Raw genomic sequence first — 23742 nt, forward strand, 5'->3', positions numbered from 1 at the left:
AGGCTGTAGAGGGAGGGTTATGGTGGGGAAGGGGGGGTAGGAGCTCTCCTGAGCTTATGGGGTTGGCCAGGAGCTGGCTTTCCATTTTCTGATCTTTGTACAATGCCCTGCAATACTCAGCTAATGACTTTAATAAGGCAGGTAATAAACACTATTAAGTAATTGAAAGCTGAGAGGCTGGTGTTGAAACATCTGATCTAATGCTTTCACGTGCACAAAGCCAACTGCTCTAAGGTTCATCAGCCTGACAAAACAGAACCTGCCATGGGAAACTTGACTTGGGGGTTTATAGTGCCACTAGCAGAGGAGAGGGGTGCAAAGCTACCACCCTCCTCACTGCCAAGGTTCTCAGCCCTGTCAAATTGCAGCCAGCAAGGAGATTTAGTGAGGCCATTCGGGTCATAGGCAAATTGCTGCCTCCATTTGTTCTGCAAAGCATATGGATTTGGAGATGCTTTGAGTGTGTGCAGTCCAGGGCCCACTTGAGGTCAGGAGAGCATCTAGACATTCGCTGAGGTTTGGTGCTCAGAGGAAGGAATCATTGGACCACAACCTTATTTCAATTTCTTCTTTTAAGCCAAGGAAAGTTTTGCAGGAGAAGGGATGTCTTTGTAAGTCAGTCTGCACCCACTCAGGCAGAGCTCACACAGAGGCTAGTTCTGTGCTAAGGCTTCCTGGTCCCTTGCCTGTGGTGATAGACACCCCTGGGTGACCAGCACCCTGCAGCTGGGGCAGAGCTAGCTGTGGCAGCACAGGTAACTACAGGAGAGACGTGTAAGGTTGTCACCATCTAACTGTCTACAAACTGCATGATGTTATACACCATCAGAGAAAACTAAATGCATGGTCAAAAATGGACTCCTGCAAGCGTTTGCTTACCACTGACCATCCCAAAGACAACAAGAAGGACCAGGGCAGAAGCAGATCTCAGTGGAGAGTGTGGGGAAGGGAGAGCTGGAAAGTTCAGAGTCATGGAGACGCTGGGTGGCACAATGTGAGACAAGCTCATGTAGATGTGTTAAAACCATGTGTGTTCTTCCTCAGTGGTTCTTGGGCCTTCAGCCCTGCTCATGTAAGACAGTAAGCACATGGCCAGAGAAAAATCTCTATCCTTTCCTTCACACCTCGATGTCTTTTCTACGGCCTCTTCATCCCATCTGAAAAGATGAAAGCAGCTCCACAGAAAACCAAAGGCATTTCCATGACCGTTTTAGGCATTCCAGGCTGTTTCCATTGCTCCATCTGGTTACAGTCATTTATAAACATCCTTTTTCTGGTGAAAGCTGATGCCACACAACATGATACAAAGCCTTTATATGTTTCCCCAGTCAGAAACTGCTACTGCATGAAACCCGTGCAGAGCTTAGTGCAGCAAACTCCGATTCCATAAAGTCTTTAATGTGCTACCACAGTTAACATCACGAATGATGAACCACTACTCACTTGTGACCCCCTTCCTAACAGTCATTATTCTCAATCTAAAGTAGCAAATTCCAAATTACCCACAAAGTTTCCAACGATTGGTGACACCTGCCTCTTTGGCCAGACCTACACCACAATTCTTCCTGCCAATTCTGAGCCTGGCCAGTTTAGTCCTGCTTGAAAAGTCTGATTACCACAGAATGACTTCAAGCCGAGCAATCTCAGTTTCTTCACTCCCAAGTTGCTCTGTAGCATATGTGATTTATAAAACCTGTAATTCATACCTTACCCCACCAGTAGGATTGTGGAATGGGGATGTGGTCGAGGCGGGCCCCACGGATCTCGGCTCTTCTGTAAGCCTCAGATGTCAAATCAGGGAAGTTTCTGTTCAGGTCCAAGTTCTGAGCCGTTTGCCGTCCAATGACCCATCCATTGTAACCAGCTCCCTAATTTGTAAGACAAATGCCAAGCTCAGAACAACCTCCTGAGTCAAAATATCTCTTTCTAGAGATTGTTTGAAATGTCATTTTAGTCAAAGGAAAGTTTTAGATGAAGTTAACTGAAAATGCCTATCCTGTTCAAAAACCACACTTGATTAATCATGTTTGATCCCCATGGACACTAAGGCACTAACTAGAGTGCAGGAGGCATTTAACTCACCAGCGATGTGACTCATGAGAGGAACACAGCAGCTTCTTACTCAGCACCGAGCAGCATGCAGAGAGGGTTAGAGGAGGAAAAAAAAGAACACACAGCTGATGCTCCAGGACTGGATCAGGCAAAGTGCAATCACCCCAGACTCACACAACAGACAGAGCTCATCAGATGAGCACTGCAGAAAAGGAAAGGTCCTACTTCCATGTTAATGCTGCTAGGGATAAAAGTGAGGCAGAAAGAAGATGATCAGGTAACATGTAACAGAAGTTTCACTTTCATAGGTCTCCTTTGAACATTGTCTGATCTCCAAATTCTGCCACCCATGATGAAAGCATGGCAGCAAAGAAACATAGACTGGCTTGAGTTGGAAAGAACTCTAATGAGTGTTGCTTGCCACGGACAGGGACACCTAGCACTGGATCAGGTTGCTCACAGCCTCATTCAGCCTGGTCACAAACACTTCCAGGGATGAGGCTTCCCCAACTTCTCTATGCAATCCACTTCACATTTCATTCTGATTCCTTATATTGATATTTTATCACATGTATTATTCCTCTTCTAAAAGCAGAACATCTGCTCCGTAATATTAAACAACACTTCCTTGTAAAGCAACTTGAAAGTGTTCAGAGTGAGTCAGTGGGCATTTTGTTCTGGAACTGAGAGCAGAAAGTGCTAAGTGTCTGAAAAAGTAACACAGTCACTGCCACGTCATTGCAGGCAGGCAGCAAAAATGACAAACAAGGCTCCAGTTTCCTCTTATCTGGGTTCATATCATCTTTGGAAAGCAACCTGCCAGGAAATGAACCTGGGATTCTGGCTGCTGATTATTAACACTGCCTCCCACGGGTAACACTCCCCCTCCCAGCTTGTCCTTTCCCATGGGGGATTTTAGAAAGATGAAGCCCTGAACATTTCCTTATACAAAGTCTATTACCTCTTCTGCAGCCAATTCGTAGCCATCAGGGTTGAGGGAAGGCAGGAGATGAATTCTGGTGTTATTAATCAGGGTCTGGATGCGAGGGTTCCCAAGAAGATACTCTGAGCACAGGTACTGAGCGAGGTATATCAGCAGTTCTTTCCCCACGACTTCATTTCCATGCATATTGCCAATGTATTTAAATTCTGGCTTGACTGTGGAATACAAAGCAATGAGATGCTTTAATTTGATTATACCTGGGTAAGTCTCCAAAGTAGAACAGCCCAGATAGCTTACTGATGAGTCAGAAAGTATTCTTTACACTGATTTAATGCATACGTCCTTGTAAATAGCACACTGCTTCCAGGTGAATTTCCCTTCCTGGCAAGTCAGATCAGCAACAGAATCACAGGATGACAGAGACTGGATGGACCTCTGGAGATCATCTAATCCAACGTCACTCTCAGAGCAGGTTCACTTAGAGCAGGTTGCACAGAGTGGCATCCAGGTGGGTTTTGAATGACTCCAGAGATGGAGACTCTACCATCGTTTTGGGCAGCTTGTTTTAGTGCTTCACCACCCTCAAAGCAAAGTAGTTCTTCCTGATGCAACCAGCAACAGAACAAGGGGACACACTTTCAAGTTGTGCCAGGGGAGGTCTAGGCTGCATGTTAGGGGGAAGTTCTTCACAGAGAGAATGATTTGCCATTGGAATGGGCTGCCAAGGGAGGTGGTGGAGTCGCCCTGCCTGGAGGTGCTCAAGCAAAGCCTGGATGAGACACTTAGTGCCATGGTCTAGTTGATTGGATAGGGCTGGGTGCTAGGTTGGACTGGCTGAGCTTGGAGGTCTCTTCCAAACTGGTTGATTCTATGACTCTACATTCATAGGGAACTTCCTATGTTCAAGTTTGTGCCCACTACCTCTTGTTCTATGGAAAACACACTGGCCCCATCCTCCTGACACCCACCCTTAAGATAAGCATTGCGAAGATCCCCTTTTAGTTTTCTCCTCTCTAGGCTAAAATGCCCCAAATCTTTCAGCCTTTCTGTTTCAGCAGTGTGAAATAAAGCAAGTCTGCACTTTCAGGATCTTGAGCCAGAAGAGGCAATCGTGGCCCTGAGCTTTTGCTGGGCTCATCATTAATTGTGAGCAAAGAATGCTGCAAACAAAAATGTCAAGCCGTGGCTGGGAAGGAACAAAACACACCCCTGGCAGTGTCATTTAGCCTGGGCAGCCTCAATGCCTTACATTGTTACAGATCCTGGAAGCGATCTGTTTCATCACCCCTCTACTTGGAGCAGAAATTAGGTTGTGCATAAAAAGTGGCATTTAGGCTAAATAGCCTTGGAAGAGAGCTATTAGAAACATAAAACTTCATAGTTCCCTGCAGTTATTCTCTCAATTTCCATCCTTCCTTAGAGACTAATGGAAAATGGAGAATAGATGCACTTTGGAGACACCCTCTCCTGTCTGGCCTTTCATCTTTGTCTTTGATCCTGGCCAACCTTCTGCATTAGACACTTGAAGAGGGCTGGCACAGAGCTGTTATGCTATCTTGCTCAAGCTGGTTAAATCACCAGCACTAGAGCCATTTCCACCCTTTTTTTTATGCTGTCCTGAGCAGCAGGAAGCAACAGATTTAGAAGGAAATGCTAGATAAATTGTTAGAACACCATTCTCTATCAGGCCGTATCACAAGTTTCAGTCAATTTTTTGTTCTCCTGGCAAATGGAGCAGCAGCCAGATTCCTCTGCAAGTCTTCCTGACCCTCCAGCAGCTCAACACTCCTCTTGCCCAATGTGGTGTCATCTGAAAAGTGACTGAGGCTGCCTCAATCCCCTTGCCTAGATCATGGATAAAGATATTAAAGAGAACTGGACTCAGAACAGCACTGGTTACCAGTCACCAACTGGAGCTAACTCCATTCTCCAGCACCCTTTGTGCTCAACCAGTTTTTCACCAGTTGGAAACCTCCATGCATCTCATCCATGAGCAGCCTAACTGGGTGTGTCAGGTGTGAGTGGCCTGTGCTCTGGTCAGACCTGGAGTGCAAGAGGCAGGACCTTTGCTGTCCTCTCTGCCTGTCCTGCAGCTCAATACCCAAAAGACATAACAACTTGGCCTGAGGTGTTAAAAAAAAGACTGGATGAGGCACTTAGTGCTGTCTACAACTACCTGAAGGGTGGTTGTGGCCAGGAGGAGGTTGCTCTCTTCTCTCAGGTGGCCAGCGCCAGAACAAGAGGACACAGCCTCAGGCTGCACCAGGCGAAATTTAGGCTGGAGGTGAGGAGAAAGTTCTTCACTGAGAGAGTCATTGGACACTGGAATGGGCTGCCCGGGGAGGTGGTGGAGTTGCCGTCCCTGGAGCTGTTCAAGGCAGGATTGGACGTGGCACTTGGTGCCATGGTCTGGCCTTGAGCTCTGTGGTAAAGGGTTGGACTAGATGATCTGTGAGGTCTCTTCCAACCCTGATGATACTGTGATACTGTGATGGTCTAGTTGACTGGACAGGGCTGGGTGCTAGGTTGGACTGGATGAGCTTGGAGGTCTCTTCCAACCTGGCTGATTCTATGATAATCTCAATACAGTATTAAGTCAGACGAAGTTCAGTTCTACTGAACTGCTGAGGCTACTTTGATGATGGAGCTGGTCTGGTGAGAAGCAACCTGCTCATGATACCTAGCAATGGCCATAGCAGTCCATCCACCAGATGCAGTCAGGGGTTATTTTTGAGCTGGGAGTCGGTAACTGAAAAACACCACCCTTAAAACACCACCGAAGAAAACACTCTGAGTTTTGAAGAACTGAGAGCATAGGAAAATCTGGCCCTTGCCAGACTCACTTCGAGGACCACTGATGTAACTCACGCAGCTCATGGTGTCCAGGCTTGGTCGAAAACTCAATCACGAAGAGATCCTTCCCTTCGAAACTGCGACCTATGCTGTACGTTGTTGCAATGTGGGAGCACTTAGAAGCAGTCTTCTTCAACGTGCTCACCATTTGGGAATAGGAATGGTGCTTGAACTGAAGAAAAGTGGCTGGCAAGTCTGAAGGCAATTCTTCCTCAGCATTCACTTCTCCTGCAAAGAAAAATCATAGCACAGTGCTAGGATGATTCCGTGGATGCCTGCACTTTCCTGCAAAATACTTCTGTCAGTAGCAGAATTCTAGAAGACAGAGAAGCAATCCAAAGCTTAAACCTGTGCAGTAGATCTTACAGTTTATTGTGGCATTTTTTGTTTCCCAAATCATTCTAGTGCCTATGCACTGACAGGTGTTATGCATACATTATATACAACATCCAGTAATAATTCCTCCTTTGGCATGCTTTGCACATGGTAGTTACTAAATGTACATAACTTTCCCTTTGAAGCTGGATGATCAAATTAATTTTGTGTGAAACTCAATTGTCTGCAGCTGCCTGGATCATCTTCATCCAGGACTTCTAGTCTTACCAGTGGACTTTCAGGTGCAGGCAGAATGTCTTGCAATGTGCAGCCTCAGCACAATGTCACCCTGGCTATGCAGGCCAATCGTGTACAGGCATTTAGAGTCTGTTCCTGGTAAGCTCTCCAGGTAAATTCAGGATGCAAATGAGGCAGCAGCAGCACCCCATGCTGCCTGCTTATCCCTTTTATCAATATCCAGCCTGAGACTAATAGGGCATTGGACATAGATTAGCCAATCAGAATGGCACTTTGCCAAGATTCACCATATTAGGTGCCCTCCCCTCCCACCATTGCCTCCCCCAGCACAGAAATAGGGGGAGCAGGAGAACATGTCTGGGCAAGCCAGGGCATGGATAAGCCCATGTCTGTCCGATTAGGCCTAACACCACATCATAATGTGATAATATGGTATAAAGAATGATAGGTTGGACTTGATGATCTTGAAGGTCTTTTCCAACCTGGTTAATTCTGTGATTCTGTGAAACAAAAGCCTGTGACAATCATTAAAGGTTATCATAGAACGGCTTGAGTTGGAAGAGAGCTTAAAGCTTGTGTAGTGCCAAGCTCCCTGCCATGGGCAGGGACACCTTCCACTACAGTAGATTACTCAAAGCCTCATCCTGCCTAGTCTTAAAGTCTTCCAGGGAGGAGGCATCCACAACATCTCTGGGCAACCTCTTCTGGGGTCTCACCACCCTTACAGCAAAGAACTTCTTCCTAATGTCCAACCTTGACCTACCCTGCTCCAGTGTAACACTATTGTCCCTCTTCCTGTCACCACAAGTTCCTATGGAAAGTCCTTCTCCAGCCTTCCTGCAAGCCCCTTCAGGTACTGGGAGACCTTTATAAGGTGAAGAAGGTTATTTTACTGAGCCGTTAAGCTTGTTAAGGTAGCCACGGATTGATGAGGGCAGCGGAGCGGCGGTTTGGCGAGCAAACATCTCGAATATGCAGACAGCTACCACGCAGGGCAGGGCTCATCTCCGTGCTTGTCGGCAGTCCAAACACCCAGCTCCGAGCTGCCTGTCTATGAGACAGAGAAGCAGCTGCTTCCCAAGCACACTTTTAATTAAGTGTTAAAAATAGAGGGAACAAAATGAATCAGACCTTAGAGGTGTCTGTAACGACGACAGGCTGACACGACGAGCCGAGAGGCTTTGTGCCGTCGCCGCAGCAAGCAGAGGGAGATCATAGCATCAACCAAGTTGGAAGAGACCTTCAAGCTAATCCAGTCCAACCTAGCACCCAGCCCTAGACAATCAACTAGACCATGGCACTAAGTGCCTCAGCCAGGCTTTGCTTCAACACCTCCAGGCACAGTGACTCCACCACCTCCCTGGGCAGCCCATTCCAATGCCAATCACTCTCTCTGCCAACAACTTCCTCCTAACATCCAGCCTAGACCTCCTCCGGCACAACTTGAGACTGTGTCCCCTTGTTCTGTTGCTGCTTGCCTGGCAGAAGAGATCACAGTATCACACAGCATCACAGTATTATCAGGGTTGGAAGAGACCTCACAGATCATCAAGTCCAACCCTTTACCACAGAGCTCAAGGCCAGACCATGGCACCAAGTGCCACGTCCAGTCCTGCCTTGAACAGCTCCAGGGACGGCAACTCCACCACCGCCCCGGGCAGCCCATTCCAGTGTCCAATGACTCTCTCAGGGAAGAACTTTCTCCTCACCTCCAGCCTAAATTTCCCCTGGTGTAGCCTGAGGCTGTGTCCTCTTGTTCTGGTGCTGGCCACCTGAGAGAAGAGAGCAACCTCCTCCTGGCCACAACCACCCCTCAGGTAGTTGTAGACAGCAATGAGGTCTCCCCTGAGCCTCCTCTTCTCCAGGCTAACCAATCCCAGCTCCCTCAGCCTCTCCTCGTAGGGCTGTGCTCAAGGCCTCTCCCCAGCCTTGTCACCCTTCTCTGGACACGCTCAAGCATTTCGATGTCCCTCCTAAACTGGGGGGCCCAGAACTGGACACAGTACTCAAAGTGTGGTCCAACTTTCCCGCGGACAGGAACGCCAGCAGGGCTCCCTCCCTGCCTGCCTCACCTCGCAGCTTTGCCAGCGGGTCAAAGCAGCCCTCCTGCTCCCCGGCGAAGAAGCGGTCGCAGTCGAGGAAGTAAGGCCAGGCCATGTCTATGGCATCGAAGGCGTGGAGGCAGTTTCTTTTCAGGTGCTCACAGACGTGCCTGCAGGGCTTGATGACCTTGTCCTTGTCGCAGCGCGGGGCCAGCACCGAGCAGCCCAGCAGGCGCAGGTCCGGGTTGCATTCGCCTTGCAGCAGGTTGTGCAGCACACTGATGAGCAGGTACTCGGAGCTGTACTCGATCACCTCCCGAGCCTTCTGATCCAGGAGGTTAGGGTACATCGTGTGGGTGTAGGCAACATCAGAGCAAGAACTTAAGGCGATGGCCACACATTTGGCTATGAAAAGGAGAGGAACAGATGAAAAATAGCCTGCTTCACTGACAGGGTGAGTAGTTCACAGAACACATTGGGCTGGAAGGTGGTCATTTAACAAGAGGCAAGATGGCCTTGTCATCAACTTAACCAGGCCAAGGGCAGGGTTCTACACTTTGGCCACAACAACCCCAAGCAGTGCTACAAGCTGGGGACAGAGTAGCTGGTGAGCAGCCAGGAATAAAGGGACCTGGGGGTACTGGTAGATAGTAGCTGAAGATGAGCCAGCAGTGTGCCCAGGTGGCCAAGAGAGCCAATGGCATCCTGGCCTGCATCAGCAACAGTGTGGCCCGCAGGACAAGTGAGGTTATTCTTGCCCTGTACTCAGCACTGGCCAGGCCACACCTTGAGTGCTGTGTCCAGGTCTGAGCCCCTCAGTTCAGGAAAGATATTGAGGTACTGGAATGTGTCCAGAGAAGGGTGACAAAGCTGGTGAGGGGCCTGGAGCAGAGCCCTGTGAGGAGAGGCTGAGGGAGCTGGGGGTGTGCAGCCTGCAGAAGAGGAGGCTCAGGGCAGACCTCATTGCTGTCTGCAGCTGCCTGAAGGGAGGCTGTAGCCAGGTGGGGTTGTTCTCTTCTGCCAGGCAAACAGCAACAGAACAAGGGGACACAGTCTCAAGTTGTGCCAGGGGAGGTCTAGGCTGGATGTTAGGAGGAAGTTGTTGTCAGAGACAGTGATTGGCATTGGAATGGGCTGCCCAGGGAGGTGGTGGAGTCACCATCCCTGGAGGTGTTGAAGCAAAGCCTGTCTGATGCACTTAGTGCCATGGTCTAGTTGACTGGCAAGGGCTGAGTGCTAGGTTGGACTGGCTGATCATGGAGGTCTCTTCCAACCTGGTTGATTCTATGATCTCATCCAACCACCCTGCAGTAAGCAGGGACATCTCCAACCAGTTCAGGTTGCTCTGAGGCCCATGAAGCCTCACTGCTAACACCTCCAGGGATGGGGCCTCTGGCACCTCACGGCCAATCTGTTTCAGTGTTCTACCACCCTCACAGCAAATAACTTCTTCCATATGTCCAATCTAAATCTATCTTGCTCCAGTTTAAATCCATTGCCCTATGTCCTGTATCTCCAAGCCTTTGTAAAAAGTCTCTCCCCAGCTCTCCTGTGGGTACTGGAGGGCTGTGCTAAGGTCTCCCCAGAGTCTTCTCTTCTCTAGGCTGAACAGCCCAAACTCTCTCAGCCTGTCCTTGCAGCAGAAGTGCTCCAGCCCTCTGATCCTTTTTGTGGCCTCCTCTGGTCTTGCTCCACCAGGTCCACATCCTTTTTGTGTTCAGGGCTCCATGGGTGAACACCATACTGCAGGTGAAGTCTCACCAGAGCAGAGGGACAAAATCAGCACAACAAATAGCACCTTCAATGAGCTTGTTGTTGTTGTTCACAAAAAGATTGGAGGCACTTCGCAATACTCTCAAGTCACTTTGATGTCTAAACCCATTTTTTGGAGAGACCATGCTTAGGCTGTAGATTGGTAGCAAACACTTTGACACAAGTAGATGTTGAACAGAATTCAGAGAGTCTCTGACAGTTTGATGGGGCATCAGGGATTATCTGATTGATAAGAACTCTTCCTGATATTTCTTTTGTTAATTCAAAACCTGAACAGCAAGGGAAGGACCAATCCCTGGCCAGGACACTGCAAGCTACTTGGCCCACATTGTTCATTTAACAAATAGCTTGGAAGCCACTGGTATTAATAGAGTGTAGTTTCCAAAGGAAAGGTTGTCTGCTACTCAATTAAATGTTATCTCATTTAAATTGAAAATGCAGTTTGAGCTTATTCAACACCAGAGAATCCATAAGGCAGAAACAAAAAATCCTGTGGAGGTGTGAATTTGCTGGAGAAGGAATAAAGAAGAAATACTTAAGGTTTGAGATTCTCCAAGGACAAGAAGCAAAGTCACATCCTACCTTTCTGTACTGTTTGGCACTGACCTGCAAATAAAGAGGAAAATAAAATGAATTAAAGGGCAGGTATCCATGGTAGCCATCTCGTGCTAGGAATTGCTCTGTCTGGTAGCCCTATGGAGGCTGCTGCAGCTCTGTGTTCTCAGGTCCAGCCAGACCACAGACGAACACATACTCCCAACAGGCATGTAGTACGTATATACACCGACAGAAAACACTGCAGGCAAACACAGCACCAAGAGCATTATCCCATTCCCATTTTTGTATAATCAGGATGAAAAAGCATTGATTGAAAAGAAGTACAGGTAGACCACCTGTAGGCAGGTGAGGGTTGGTCTCTTGTGTCAGGCAAGCAGCAACAGAACAAGGGGACATAGTCTCAAGTTGTGTCGGGATAGGTCTAGGATGGATATTAGGAGGAAGTTGTTGGCAGAGAGAGTGATTGGCATTGGAATGGGCTGCCCAGGGAGGTGGTGGAGTCACCATCCCTGGAGGTGTTGAAGCAAAGCCTGTCTGGGGCACTTAGTGCCATGGACTAGTTGTTTGGATAGGGCTGAGTGAAAAGTTGGATTGGATGATCTTGGAGGTCTTTTCCAACCTGGTTGATTCTCTGATTCTATGATTACTCCAGTAGTTCATCTTAGACAGGCTGGAATGCTCAGTTTGCCTGGTAGCTGGGCCCTGGATCCACTGATCTCTCAACTGTCTCACGTGCTGACACACATATGATAGCTGGCCCACATCTAGGATTTCACTGGAAGACAAACACCAGACACCATGGTCTTCCCAGTAGCTTGTTTGGACCTCCTGGTTCCTCCAGTAGCCAGCTCTTGAGATCCTCCAGTCTCTTCCATATCCAGCCCAGGATCATGGCAGCACAAACACCCAGCTTCCTAATCTTTTGTGTTGTCCATTGCTGGTTTGGCTGGCAGGGTTCAAAGCCAGAGCCTTGAGCAACCTGGTCTAGTGGAAGGTGCAAGCCCATGGCAGGGGTTGGAAATAGATGGTCTTTAAGGTGCTTTCCAACCCAAGCCATTCCCTGAATCTATGATCTTCCTTCCCCATCCTAACTCCATCAACTGAATTTTATTATCCTTTTAATAACTACTTGAAAGTAATTATTTCCTTCCCCAACTACTCTCATGGGAAAGCTGATCCAAAAGCTTGCTCCTCCAATGGCTAGAAATTGTTCATTTCCTGCCCAAAAGAATTCATGGCCAGTTGCTATCCAGGTGGAGCTGTGCCAGCATTGTCCTTTAGCTTAGGCAGCTCTCTGCATTCCCTGATACATTCCATCTTGTAGATGCAGAGAGCAGTCAGATCCCCTTAGCTTTTGATTTGGTCAAATAAATGAAGCTTTCTTGAAGGAGCATGATTTGATGACCCAGGAGAGGTCTTTTTTCTTCCAGCAGCCAATGATACTGCATCATGCTTCTTCAAAACATTGCTGCTGAGGAATCAGAGGTTTTTCCACCCCTGCCCCTGTTTTTAAACACCAAGAGGTCTGTTTTTCTTGTGAGGTAATTGGAATCAGGCTATGTTGCTTTTTATTCCAGCTATCACTGTGCAGACAGGCATCTAACTTCATAGAACCATGGGATCATTTCAGTTGGAAAGGACCTCTAAGACCAAGTCCAACCATCAACCCAAACACCATTATGGCAACTAAACCATGTCCCTGTGTGCCACAGGTTTGTTGAACACAGCCAGGAATGGTGACTCCACCGCCTCCCCAAGCAGCCTGTTCCAGTGCCTGACCACTCTTTCAGTGCAGAAATTGTTGCTAGTATCCAGGCTAAACCTCCCCTGTCATAATTTGAGGCCATTTCCTCTCATTCTATAACTTGATACTAGGGAGGAAGAGATCACATCCCACCTGGCTCCAAGCTCCTTTCCAGTAGTTGTAAAGACCAAGAATGTCTGCCCTAGCCTTTTCTTCTTTGGACTAAACAATGCCAATTTTCTGAGCTCCTTGCTCAGTTGTGCTTGCAAGACAAAATCCATTATGTTTTCTTTTTTTTTTTCCCAAAACTGAAAAGTTTAAACTTCCACTCCTGGCATTATTGTTTAAATGTGATCACTTCTATGCATGCCACTAATGAGCTGATCGCTCTGGAGCCAAAATAAATCCTTAGACTGAGAACAAAATTTTATCTTGGAGGGAGACCTTGAATTGGAAATGAGTCTGGTTCTGTATTACAATTTGTCACTGTTCCACATGACCTCATAAAACAAATGAGGGGCCAGAAGTAGCAGAAACAGCCTATCTTCAGCACCAGCATGTTCTGGTAGGAAGCAAGCTGGCAAAGCTTCATCCAAACCTCTTTCCTGGAGCGGTACCTTATGCTAACAGCACTAAACAATACCTACTTCATTAACAGGGCCTTTCATTAAAGGATTGCAGCTTTTCCTGTAGGCACAATCCCCTCAGTGAGTTAAGAAGTTCAGGGCAGTTCCAAGAAAGCTTCATCTCATCCAGATACAGCCTGGAGTTTTACATCTGGGGGTAATCAGGGAGCAGCGTTTTGTAGCGTGTTAGCTGGGAGAGAGCAAGGAGTCATCTCTTGGTTAAGAGCTCCAGCAATTATTTGTGCTGATATAACTGCATGTCACCACTCCCTTCAATCTGGACAGTCTTGTGTCCTAATGCCATCACACACCTACAACTTCTGAGGCCTTGGACAAGTCTGGATCCTGCCAAACATCTCACGCAGAGGGGAAAACCTGGCGTGGATGTGACCAGCTTGGGTTCAGCCATGTCCCAGTGAGCAGAGTGACAATTTCTCTGGTTATCACTAGGGTTGTTAGCAATGAATCCCCTCCAGTGCCTTGATGGGTGGTTGAGAAGCATTTCATGGACTCATAGAATCATCTCAGTTAGAAAAGCCCCTTAAGATCATCAAGTTCAACCATCAACCCAACACCACAGAGGCCACTAAACTACATCCCATAGTGCCACATCCACACGTCCAGGGACAGTGACTCCGTTACCTTCCTGGGCAGCCTGTTCCAATGTTTGACCACTTTTGCAGGAAAGAAAAATTTCCTAACCTCCAATCTAAAAGCACTTTTTCTTCTCTCCTGAGCAGGAGATGGCAGTGCTGTGGCTAGACTAGAGGATTGTGTGTGATGGCCAAAGTTAATCGTGGCTTCATCTGGGATGCCCAAGTGGTCTTGCTGCAACTGCTCATGTTTCCTCAGAGGTAAGAGACATTTGTGACCAAGCTACCAACATCTTCTTGTGTCTCCGTGGCATGCACTGAGCAAAAAAACAAACTGGGGCACATACCCTCTTCTAGGCTGCTGTTACTGTGCAGGAGTGCTACAGCCATCAGTCAGATCGTTACGTGGCACAGACCTGTTCCCTCTGCTGTCTGCCTATTCTGCTTACTCAGCTGGAGCAAAAAGGGATTCTAGCAACATGCTGGAACAGGCAGAGGAAACCAAAGGGAAAAGGCAGCTGGCAAGGTCTGGGCACAGTGCTGCTGCTTCCCCCCTGCTCTGACTCTGGGAGCAGCAGCAGTTTTACTGCATTCAGCAGATGTTTCTTTCTGCCCAGCTGGCCAGGAGAGGTGTTGGGAAGCAGCAGATAGCTTCTGGAAGAGAGGTGGAATTTCCCTTAGCCGTGTGCCGTAGCTGGGTTCACAAGAGGACTGGAGCATTTTGTGGGCAGGAGCAGGTGCTAGCACAGCAGAGGTAAAGACAGCTCTGGTTTTGCACTCTCAGCTACCTGTCTGGCTTCTACATTGTATAGTAAGTAGAGGCAATCTACTAAGCAACACTGCTACTGACAAAGATGCTGATTGAAGAGGACAGGTTTCTTTGGGTGAGCAACCCAAGTCTGTAAACACCTTCCCCATGGCAACTGAAGCTGATTACCTCTGTGATAGGCAGTGGTGATTCTTCAACTCAGGATAAAGCATTAACACTACTTTTGATACCTCAAACTCAGAGCTACCAGGACTCACTCACTGAGCAGCATCAAAACTGACTCCTTCCTCCTGTGTCGTTAACCTAGATCTAAGTTTAGGCTTAGACCTAAGCCTCACATTTTTTTGCAGCATACTGTGGTGTCTTCTCTCTGCCTCTTCCAGAGACATCTATGCAGCTTCTTCTGCCATCTCCAAGGCAAACTCTGCTCACTTTTCCCCATGCCAGCTGCCATAGGATCGATGCATCATCCACAGCCCTCTTACAAACACCCAATAGAGAATCAACTTGAGGTAGAAGGTTGTAAGGGTTAACACACTTCAGAGCAAGAGAGGAAAAAAGTCTCATAAATACTTTGCTTTATAGCAAGTCTGAGATGCATATGAATGCTGATGTGGTGGTTGGACTCTTCCTGCACCTCCCAATGCCAGTGCTTGCATGTGTTTTGGAGGATGCAGCTCTGCAGGGGCCAAGGATAATTCTCCAGCATGTGTACTTCAATAAGTAAGTGTGGATGCACGTAGCTGGGTCAGAGTTTGCCAGCCTGGAGAGCAGGCAGCAGGAACCTCTCCAAGGTCAGCTCCCAAGCTACAGCTGCGTGATCTGCTCCTAGAGCAGTGCATGAATGCATCTGGGTCTCTCCGCACACAGAGAGGACCAGGAAATCCCCGTTCCCACCCAGTACAGCTCCCTTTGTCAAAGCTCTGGCCATCTCAGGGGCATTCAGGTCTGCAGATCAACATGACAGGCTCCAGTAGCTGCCACTTCTGTTCTTGACAAAGCCCAAACCGCTTCCATTTTTTGAGCAGAGGCTTCCCTGGGCTAAGATGATGACAGTGCTGCCTTCTCTCATAATCCTATCTGTGGACAGCTTGGTACAGAGGGACCTTTTTCTTCTCATCCCAGAGCAGCCTTTTCCATTTTCTAATGTTTATTTTTGCGCTTCAGCTATTCCAGCAGACCTATAAAAGCCCTTTCAGTAGCACCGCTGCTATTTAAGATTATGGATAAAGTGACTTACCGAAGAGGAGAAAAGCCATTTCAAGCTTCCTGAGCCCTCTCTAGAACATACATTTCTGGTTTTAATTTGCAAAGCCGAGCTTGAAAATCTACAATGCAGCACATACATATTTCACTGCCAAGCTTACATTTTTTCCCCTTGATGATTCAGCACTGAAAGAAGCAAACCACTGCGATTAACCCTAACCCAGACAACGCAGCTACTTTCAGCATCACGGCTTGGCCACTTGCCCTCTCCAAACTGAAGCCAACAGGAGCTTGTGTGCCTGAAAAGAGGAAACTAGCCCAAGGGTCTGTCTTAATTTCAAAATGTCTCAATCATTCTGTGAAGTTTATCCAATCACACTGTCACGGCTGACAGATTGAACAAGATTAAGTCATTTATCTTGTGTAACCAGCATACCCCCTACCAGCTTTCTGGGTTTCTTACATTACTGTCTTAAACAGGAGAATATATGTATTTCATTTTAGTTTGCTAGCAGTCAAACCCCCTGCCTCTCCAAACAGAGCATTTCAGATTCTGATCATATTAACATGACTCTCTTTGTGGTTGCATACAGCTCAAGTCAGTCTTTGCAACAATCGTCTGCCTTGCAATCCTAGAGAGACAAAACTCGGTACCCAAGCAATCTCAAACTGCTGCACTGCACCAGTCTGCAATAGGACCTGCAAATGTCAAAACACAGCCTGCTTCTGATCCTAGTTCCTGGCCACAGCATGAGGACAAAAATCAAAGTCACCACAAAGAAGATGCAGGAGGAATGTAGAAGGGAGTCATGGCAGAGCGTGGGTGGGGAGGGGGAATGAAGAAGCAGAAAGTCCAGAAGAGAGGGCATCTACACTCCTAGGGCATATATGCAGGGGCAGAATTGAAGATCTCCTGTTACAGAGAAGGAATTCTCAGAGAGGAGTGAGTGCAAAAATCAGCCTACACGGTTAGCTGTTTTTCCTGGATACACCAAAGCTTTTGTGAGTAGAGGACTGAATTTCTGTTACCAACCTTCCACTCCAGCAGCTGCTCTAACTGCCCTAGGGGAGAGATGTGTTTGCAAAGGGGCAGAAGCAGAGCACAGGAGCCCAGTTCTGGCTCTGATCCCTCAAGTGAGAAAGCTGGAAAGCACCTGAAAGAGATTAATGCCTAATCTGCCTTCACTTTGCAGAGCAAGATCATAGCAGGAAGACTAAAGCCACTGTTTCCTCTTAACCCATCTTCTTCCTAACCCACCTGCTGCCTGGCTTTTGGTTCAACATCTGTTTTCACGGAATTAAGGTTTTATTGAAGGTGTTCCCACAGCAACAGCACTGCAGTCAGCTCTTCCACAACTGTTTCTCTCTCAGAACTGACCTGGGGCCTGCAAGGAGATGCTACAGCTTTCCCACGGGTGACAGGAGTCCATGCAACTGGCAGACCTCAAGTCAAAGTCTGTGCAGATCCATGCCAAGACCTGCCAGACAGCTCAGCAGTAACCAGTACTTCTCCCTTGTCTGTAATTGTCCAGACACAGTTCAAACACAGCTGCAGTTGTAGAAGCCTAAGAGAAATGATGAAGACCATTTCTGTCTGCCTATCTGTCCCCACTGCCTGTCTTGGATTTTAACCAAGTGTGGTATTTTTCTATCACAGAAATGTTCTAGTTTGAGCCTAGCTGGGATATTTTGGTGAGAAGTATTAGATGATAGGCTGTGAAAAGGAAACAATGCTGATGTCTCACAGGCTTGCTGAGATGTGTAAGAACAAGAACATAAATATAGATAACAGAGTCTCTCTGTGGGCTGCACTTCTCTCTCTAATCTGCCTGACTAATCCATCTGCTTCCTAACCCCCTTGTCTGACCCTTCCAATCTGCCTTGAGCACAAGGCAAAGTCTGGGGTAAGGCAGAGGGGTGGGGAGAAGATGGAAGTGTGTTTAGGAGCCCCTCCTGGGGACTCTGTTTTCTGGGAGGGCTGCTGTGTTTCCATATTACCTTTTTAACTTGGCAGCTAATTCTACAGCCTGGATTGAGATCTGCACCTTGATCTCACATCGTCTCCTAGATACGATGTCCTACAGCAACTCTGTAAAACAGCTAAGGAGTTACAGGAGGATAAACAAGGAGATTGAAATGCCAGGTTTACTTCTGCAATGGGTAGAGCAACCTTGTCCTTAAACTCCATGGACCTGTGGCAACTAGGTTGGACCATGAGGGTGACTCTGTCTAAACAAGATTCAGTACAAAAGCCCTGAGTCATAAAAGCCCAGCAAAGAGACCAGGGCATGAGCCACCAGCTTCAAACACCACGTTCACAATGCGATAGGTGGCTTCTGCATGGCACCTGCATGCTCAGTCCCCACTCCAGCCATGGTACCTGTGGCATTTATTCAACACTTGGCACAGTTGAGAAGGGGATGACTCTCACAGGGCTTGGCAACCTGAAAGGGATCTGCTTACTCAGAGAGGTAAGACTTGATGACTTCTAGAGTTCATTTCCAATCCAGGGCATTCTATGTTTCCTTCTGCAATTCTGTGGCAGCTGTCAGCCCCCCAGCACCCCTAAACAACCACTGTGTGAAGGGAAAGGCAACACCTAAAAATATCAAGGGGAAATTAACTGTTAGTGTTACAACTTTGCTCAGTTCTTACCTGTTCCTTAAGACACTGAGGGCTTCATTCAGATTTTAACTTCTATGCATTGACATAACCACACTTAAAAAAAAAAAAAGCCTGAAGCAGGTATTCTGAAGAAAGCATTGCCTTCAGATTGAAGTCATACTCAAACAATTTCAGCAGCAAAAGGATGCACTACATTTTCATATCTAACTTAGCGTGCCCACCTAAGTGGCCGTTTCAGGTCCTGTTTCCCACTTCAAGCGTAGCTGAAGATCAGCGTTGCTACAATGAGTCAGCAGTGGGAATCCAGAGCAGCTCACATGACTTGGTGATGACAACAGGGTTTAGGAGAGCTGGAATTTCTCATCCTGTGAGCGTGCATGATGCAGGCACTGGTTCGGCATTCTTCTGGTTTGGCAAGGCTTGGACACATCATCACACGCACAGCAGGGGAGATTCCTACAGCTTGGGCTTTCCCACATGTGGTGGCTACAATCTGTGTGCCTGCCTGTGCCAGCCACGTGAGGGTGAGCCCCAGCTGGCAACAACGTCCGTGGGGCAGAGGAACAGAACCCAGCCCGCTGCCAGGTCACCCAGTGAAGTCACACACACAAGAGCAGCAGTAGCTGGAGAAGTGACCATGAGACAGCAATGTGCCCTGGTGGCCAAGGAGGCCAACGGCATCCTGCAGGGGATTAGAGGGGCTATGGTCAAGAGAGCTGCTTCTGCTCCTCTACTCCACCCAGGCGAGGTCACAACCAAAATATTACATCTAGTTCTGGGGCCCTCAGTTCAAGAAGGACCTCAGGAAGCTGTTTGAAAGGGGCCAGCGCAAAGCCACAAAGCTGCTGAAGGTGGTGGAACAGCTCCCTGCTGAGGACAGGCTGAGGGAGCTGGGGCTCTTTAGCTTGGAGAAGAGGAGCCTGAGGGGTGCCCTCATTCACGTTTATAAAGATGTGAAAGGTGAGCATCAGGAGGACAGAGCCAGGCTCTGCTCAGCGATGCCCAAAGACAGGACAAAGAGCAATGGATGCAAGCTGAAGCAGAGGAGGTTCCAGAGGAACACAAGGGAAAACTTCTTCATTCTGAGGGTTCCAGAGCCCTGGAACAGGCTGCCCAGAGAGGCTGCAGAGTCTCCTCTGGAGACATTCAAAACCTGCCTGGACATGTTGGTGTAGGACCTGCCCTGGGTGATCCTGCTCTGGCAAGGGGGGTTGGACTCAATAACCTTTGAAAGTCCCTTCCAACCGCTAACCTTCTGTGATTCTGAGTCAGGGGCTGTGCCTCTGTGCACACAGACATAGGATTCACCAAGAAACAAGCACTGGAAACGTCCACAGCAGGTGAACTCATGCTCAGGTGCCATGAAGTTGTGGTCATTGTTAAGCTCATGGAATCAAGCAGCTTTTCTCCTTTTACTTACCAAAACCCACGGTGCTATGGAGATGTGAGTGGCAGGGAGGGAGAGCAGTACAATATCTGCGTCAGCCTGACTTTGCAGAAGACTACCAGTTGTGCTCAGTGCCATCACTTAGAGAGGAGCAGGTGCCACAAAATCTGTTCTGGGCTCGAGAAAGAAACATGGTTCCTGCCCACGGCACCCCGGCAGGTTGTCCCTCCCCAGCTTACCACCTCATCTCCCATCACCGGTGGTTAAACTCCGAGTCCCCCAGGATGGGTCACAGGCAGGCTCAGGAGCAGAGTAAACCAGGACGCTGGGAAATACCAAGGTGCTTAGGAGAGCAGGAGACTCGCAGGCGACAAGCATGCCAGCCAGGGCTACCCGTGGAGAAGTGCTCCGGCTTCTCCCGCACCTCCACAGCTTGAAAGCAAACATCTCCAGACCTCAGCAGAGACACCTGACAGGCTACGCCAGGAGCCCGAAACACCTTTCGCGTGCCGGGACAAGGAGCAGGGATATAGCTAAAGACTCTGGCATTCCTCTGGCATCCAAAGGCAGCCCAGCTCTGGCGCTTGCCCAGCAGCCGTCTGTACGAGCCGAGAAGCCCACACGGTGGCACCACAGACGGCGGCGGAGGCAGCGCCGCGCTGGCCGCTGCCCCTGAGAGCGGTACCCGGCCAGGGACATCGCTGGGGCGTAGGCTCTCCGCTCACCCTGTACGCCCTGAGGCTTCGCACACGGTGGGTGTGCGGGTGGGCTGCATTAGCCCCAGAAGCACCCAACCGAGCAGTCTTTGACCATGAGTGATCAGGAGGAGGTTTTATCACTGTTATTCTGCAGCGTGACCCCTTTGTAGCATCTTAAGGTAGAGCTGGCCCCAGCTGCAAGGAAAGTCATCTGCTTTTAGGATTTCAAGGCATGTGACTTCAGCCTGCTTCTGCTTAGGGTTATTTTTGTTGCTAGTGCTGGAGAAATGCTGCATTCAACTAATCACTGCTGGAATGCATCAGCCAGCAGCAGAGACATGCACAGCTCAGATAAAACGAGAACCTGTGCTATCAGCTCCCTCCACCAAGGGCTGGCTACCTTTCAAGGGAGACATTCTAAGCTATGATTTCCTCACCCAAACTAGGAGCTGAGAGGCCTGTAACCCTCATCGGGGTCCATAGGCGTTGCCTTGCAATGGGGCAATGTAGCATCTTATCACTGGGGGAGACGGTGGCTTAGGGGCTCACTGGGCTATAGGACACAGCTGGAGGGAAAAGATCTGCCCTCTCCCAGCACAGGTTGGTTCCCAGCTGCTGCTCAAAAAGCTCCCCACATGCAGGGCGATACCTTATCGTGGGGCTGGGTGAACGTAATCATCTCTGGACAGCAAAGCACAAAGCATTCTGTGAGGATCTGGGTATTGCAGACCATGTCTCATTTGGGTTTCTTATTAAAAAAGGCAAAATGAGTCAGAGCAGAGCAAATATCGCTGAGAAGGCCAAGCAGCCTGCACAAACCAGCTCCAGCCTTGCAGAGAGTTAGATAGTGCCACTGCTTCCTGCTGCCAATTTCTCCTGTAGGGGCATCTCTAGGCCGGTCTCTTCCCACAGGTCTGGCCCTCCACATCCACCCAGGTCTGCAGAAAAGGATCCCTAAACAGGAGAGACTGTCTCACTGCTACTGCTGAAGACATCTCCTGCTGCTCTGGCTGTTGAGAGGAGAGCTCTGCAAGGTCTCTTCGTCAACACTTGCGGCACTACATTCCTTTTCTTTCCTTGTAGCCTGACATGACCTTACCTCCCCTTTGGAAAAGGAAGACCCTCGAGAAGTCTGGCAGGTCTCTTTATTCCCTGGTCCAACATCCCTCCAGCGTTAAGCGTGCCCCTCTCACACTGCATACCATGTAGTGACGCCCAGAGCTCACTTTCCCTACCCAAAGCCACCCCACTGAGGTCACATTTAGCCGCCCAGCCCCATCACATCCAAGATGTATTTTCATGACCTGCCTTTCCTCAGGCCCTCCCCTAAAGACACCTCAGCTGCCAACACACACAAACTCCCTTGCTGATCCACTCATTTGCAGTTGCTAGGCCTAGCATCCCACGGCAAGACTTCGATGAGCCGGAAACTTGAGCAGAACCATACCTTGCAGAGAAAGGGCACGCTGCAAATCACCCAGCCTCTTGCTGGAATTGGCTGGAAATACTCTACAAGATGTCTCTTTGTGCAGCTTTGTCCAAAAATAAAAGCCCTTTAGGCTGTGGTAGACCTCACTTTGATGTCGGTGGGAGCGGCACACTCAAATTATAGGCGGCGCACAGCACGCGGACCGTATGGTGCAGCAGTTCCACGCCAGGGGCTGTCTGTAGCTTGTATTTAAGCACTGAAATACAGCTGAATTTCCTTGGGTAGCGCTCAGGTCAGTGTCAGGCTAACTTATCTCCTCCTCTCTTCCCTTGAAATAACTATTTTTCTCTAAGTCATTTTAAGTTGGAAGCCTCTGAGAACAGTTTTAGCGGGGCACACTTTGTCGCCCCACTGGAGTTCATCTCTCCGCTGTCACTGTGTAAATTAAATTCAAGTGCACTTCATTAAAGTAATAATAATGAGAGGGAGGGAAGGGGAAAAAAAATCAGCTGTTTTTAAGAGATGCAGTTCAAATTTTGTATCAGCCAAGGGGTTACCAAACCAAAGGCTTTCAATTTGTTTTGCAGCATGTTCCCATCTAACCTTCAGTGGGTAAATCTGCTTTTCCAGCTGATCAACTCACACAAATTCCATATTGCTTATAGCAAGCTAAAACACACCCTACAGCTGCCAGATCCCAATAAATCTTCTCATACTTTGGAGTTGAAATAAGTGACCTAAAGCTAAATGTAAGGAGAAGATTATTGTCTTAAGCAGAAAAGCACACAAGGAGGTCAGAAGTTCATCCTCTTGCAATCTGACCACCACATTCCTCGAAGGCAAGGCCAGAGATGGGGCAAATCCTCCCCAACTCTCACACCAGCAAGGGTGGTCCTGCTGACTGGGAACTCCACAAACTGACAGAAAGACACTTCTACACATGTCCCTAACAGACAGTGACAGGGACACTATGTTCCAGCACATCACAGTCCTCTTTTCCGTCTCAGAGCCACATCACCTCCTGCCTTCCCATCCACACTTCCCCAGCACAAATCTAGCTTCCTCACTGGCACTCTGCAGAATTCCAGAGCAGATCCCCTTGTCTGTAGCAGACAGTGATGGCTCCTGCCTCCATCACTTCAACTCGAGGAATCATTTTTGTTGGAAAGACCACTAAGATCACAGAGTCTAGCCTCAGACCACTATGGCCATGTAACCATGCCCCAGAGTGCCAGCTGGAGCCCTTTACACTGCTCATGTCCAGGAGAAGACAGGGGAGAGGGAGGAAGACTTCGGGGTTGGTTAGCCTTACCGAGGGTCTCCTGGCCGGTTTCACAGCGGGGTGCTGTCTCGGTGGCCCTAAGCAGCCCGCCAAGGAGGAGCAGAAGCCTGAGGACCATGCTGGAGCCCTTTGCAGAGCGGCGCAGTGATGTGGCACTCTGGGTCCGATGAAGCAGCTCCACGCTCGGAGCTTCAGTGCGGCTCTGGCTCTCGGAGCTGCAGAGGAAATCAGTGCACAGCAAGGGCATGCCCACGTCTCGCTGTGTGCAGTCCAGGCGTCAGATTTCAGCGAGCATTGGAGCTTGGAAAGCCAAAGGCTTGGAGACAGAGGGAGGAGGAAGGAGCTCCCCCTCCCCTCTGCCTCCAGCCCGTGTCTCTCTCGCAGCTTGCTTTAACGATTCCATAAACAGTTTGAGCAGAGAGAGGTCCCCGCAGGGCCGAGCCTGCTGCTCCTCAGCCATCGCTCCCGAGCCTTGGGTCTTCGCACAGAGATTCTCCCAAAGGACACGGGACCTTCTCTAAGTGTCTTCCTGAAGCCCAGAGCCTGGGGAGAGCAGAGATGGAGGAAGAGCTAGAGAAGAGCAGGCACT

The 23742-nt window shown here is 48.8% G+C and overlaps 1 protein-coding gene across 1 annotated transcript in view; it reads right to left on the reverse strand.

Annotated features, from left to right (window-relative positions):
* CPZ (carboxypeptidase Z) overlaps positions 1–23304 on the reverse strand; it is a 43888-nt gene extending 20584 nt beyond the window's left edge. The window contains exons 1-6 of the mRNA XM_064151822.1: positions 23184–23304; positions 10819–10842; positions 8494–8868; positions 5864–6076; positions 3014–3210; positions 1707–1868 (exon numbers count right to left, since the gene is read on the reverse strand). Coding sequence (XP_064007892.1) covers positions 1707–1868; positions 3014–3210; positions 5864–6076; positions 8494–8868; positions 10819–10842; positions 23184–23271 — 1059 coding nt within the window. The 5' untranslated portion in view covers positions 23272–23304. The remainder of the gene's footprint in view (positions 1–1706; positions 1869–3013; positions 3211–5863; positions 6077–8493; positions 8869–10818; positions 10843–23183) is intronic.
* Positions 23305–23742: the final 438 nt, after the last annotated feature.

This window comes from Pogoniulus pusillus, chromosome 11, assembly GCF_015220805.1.
Source record: "Pogoniulus pusillus isolate bPogPus1 chromosome 11, bPogPus1.pri, whole genome shotgun sequence".
NCBI classification, from domain to species: Eukaryota; Metazoa; Chordata; class Aves; order Piciformes; family Lybiidae; genus Pogoniulus; species Pogoniulus pusillus.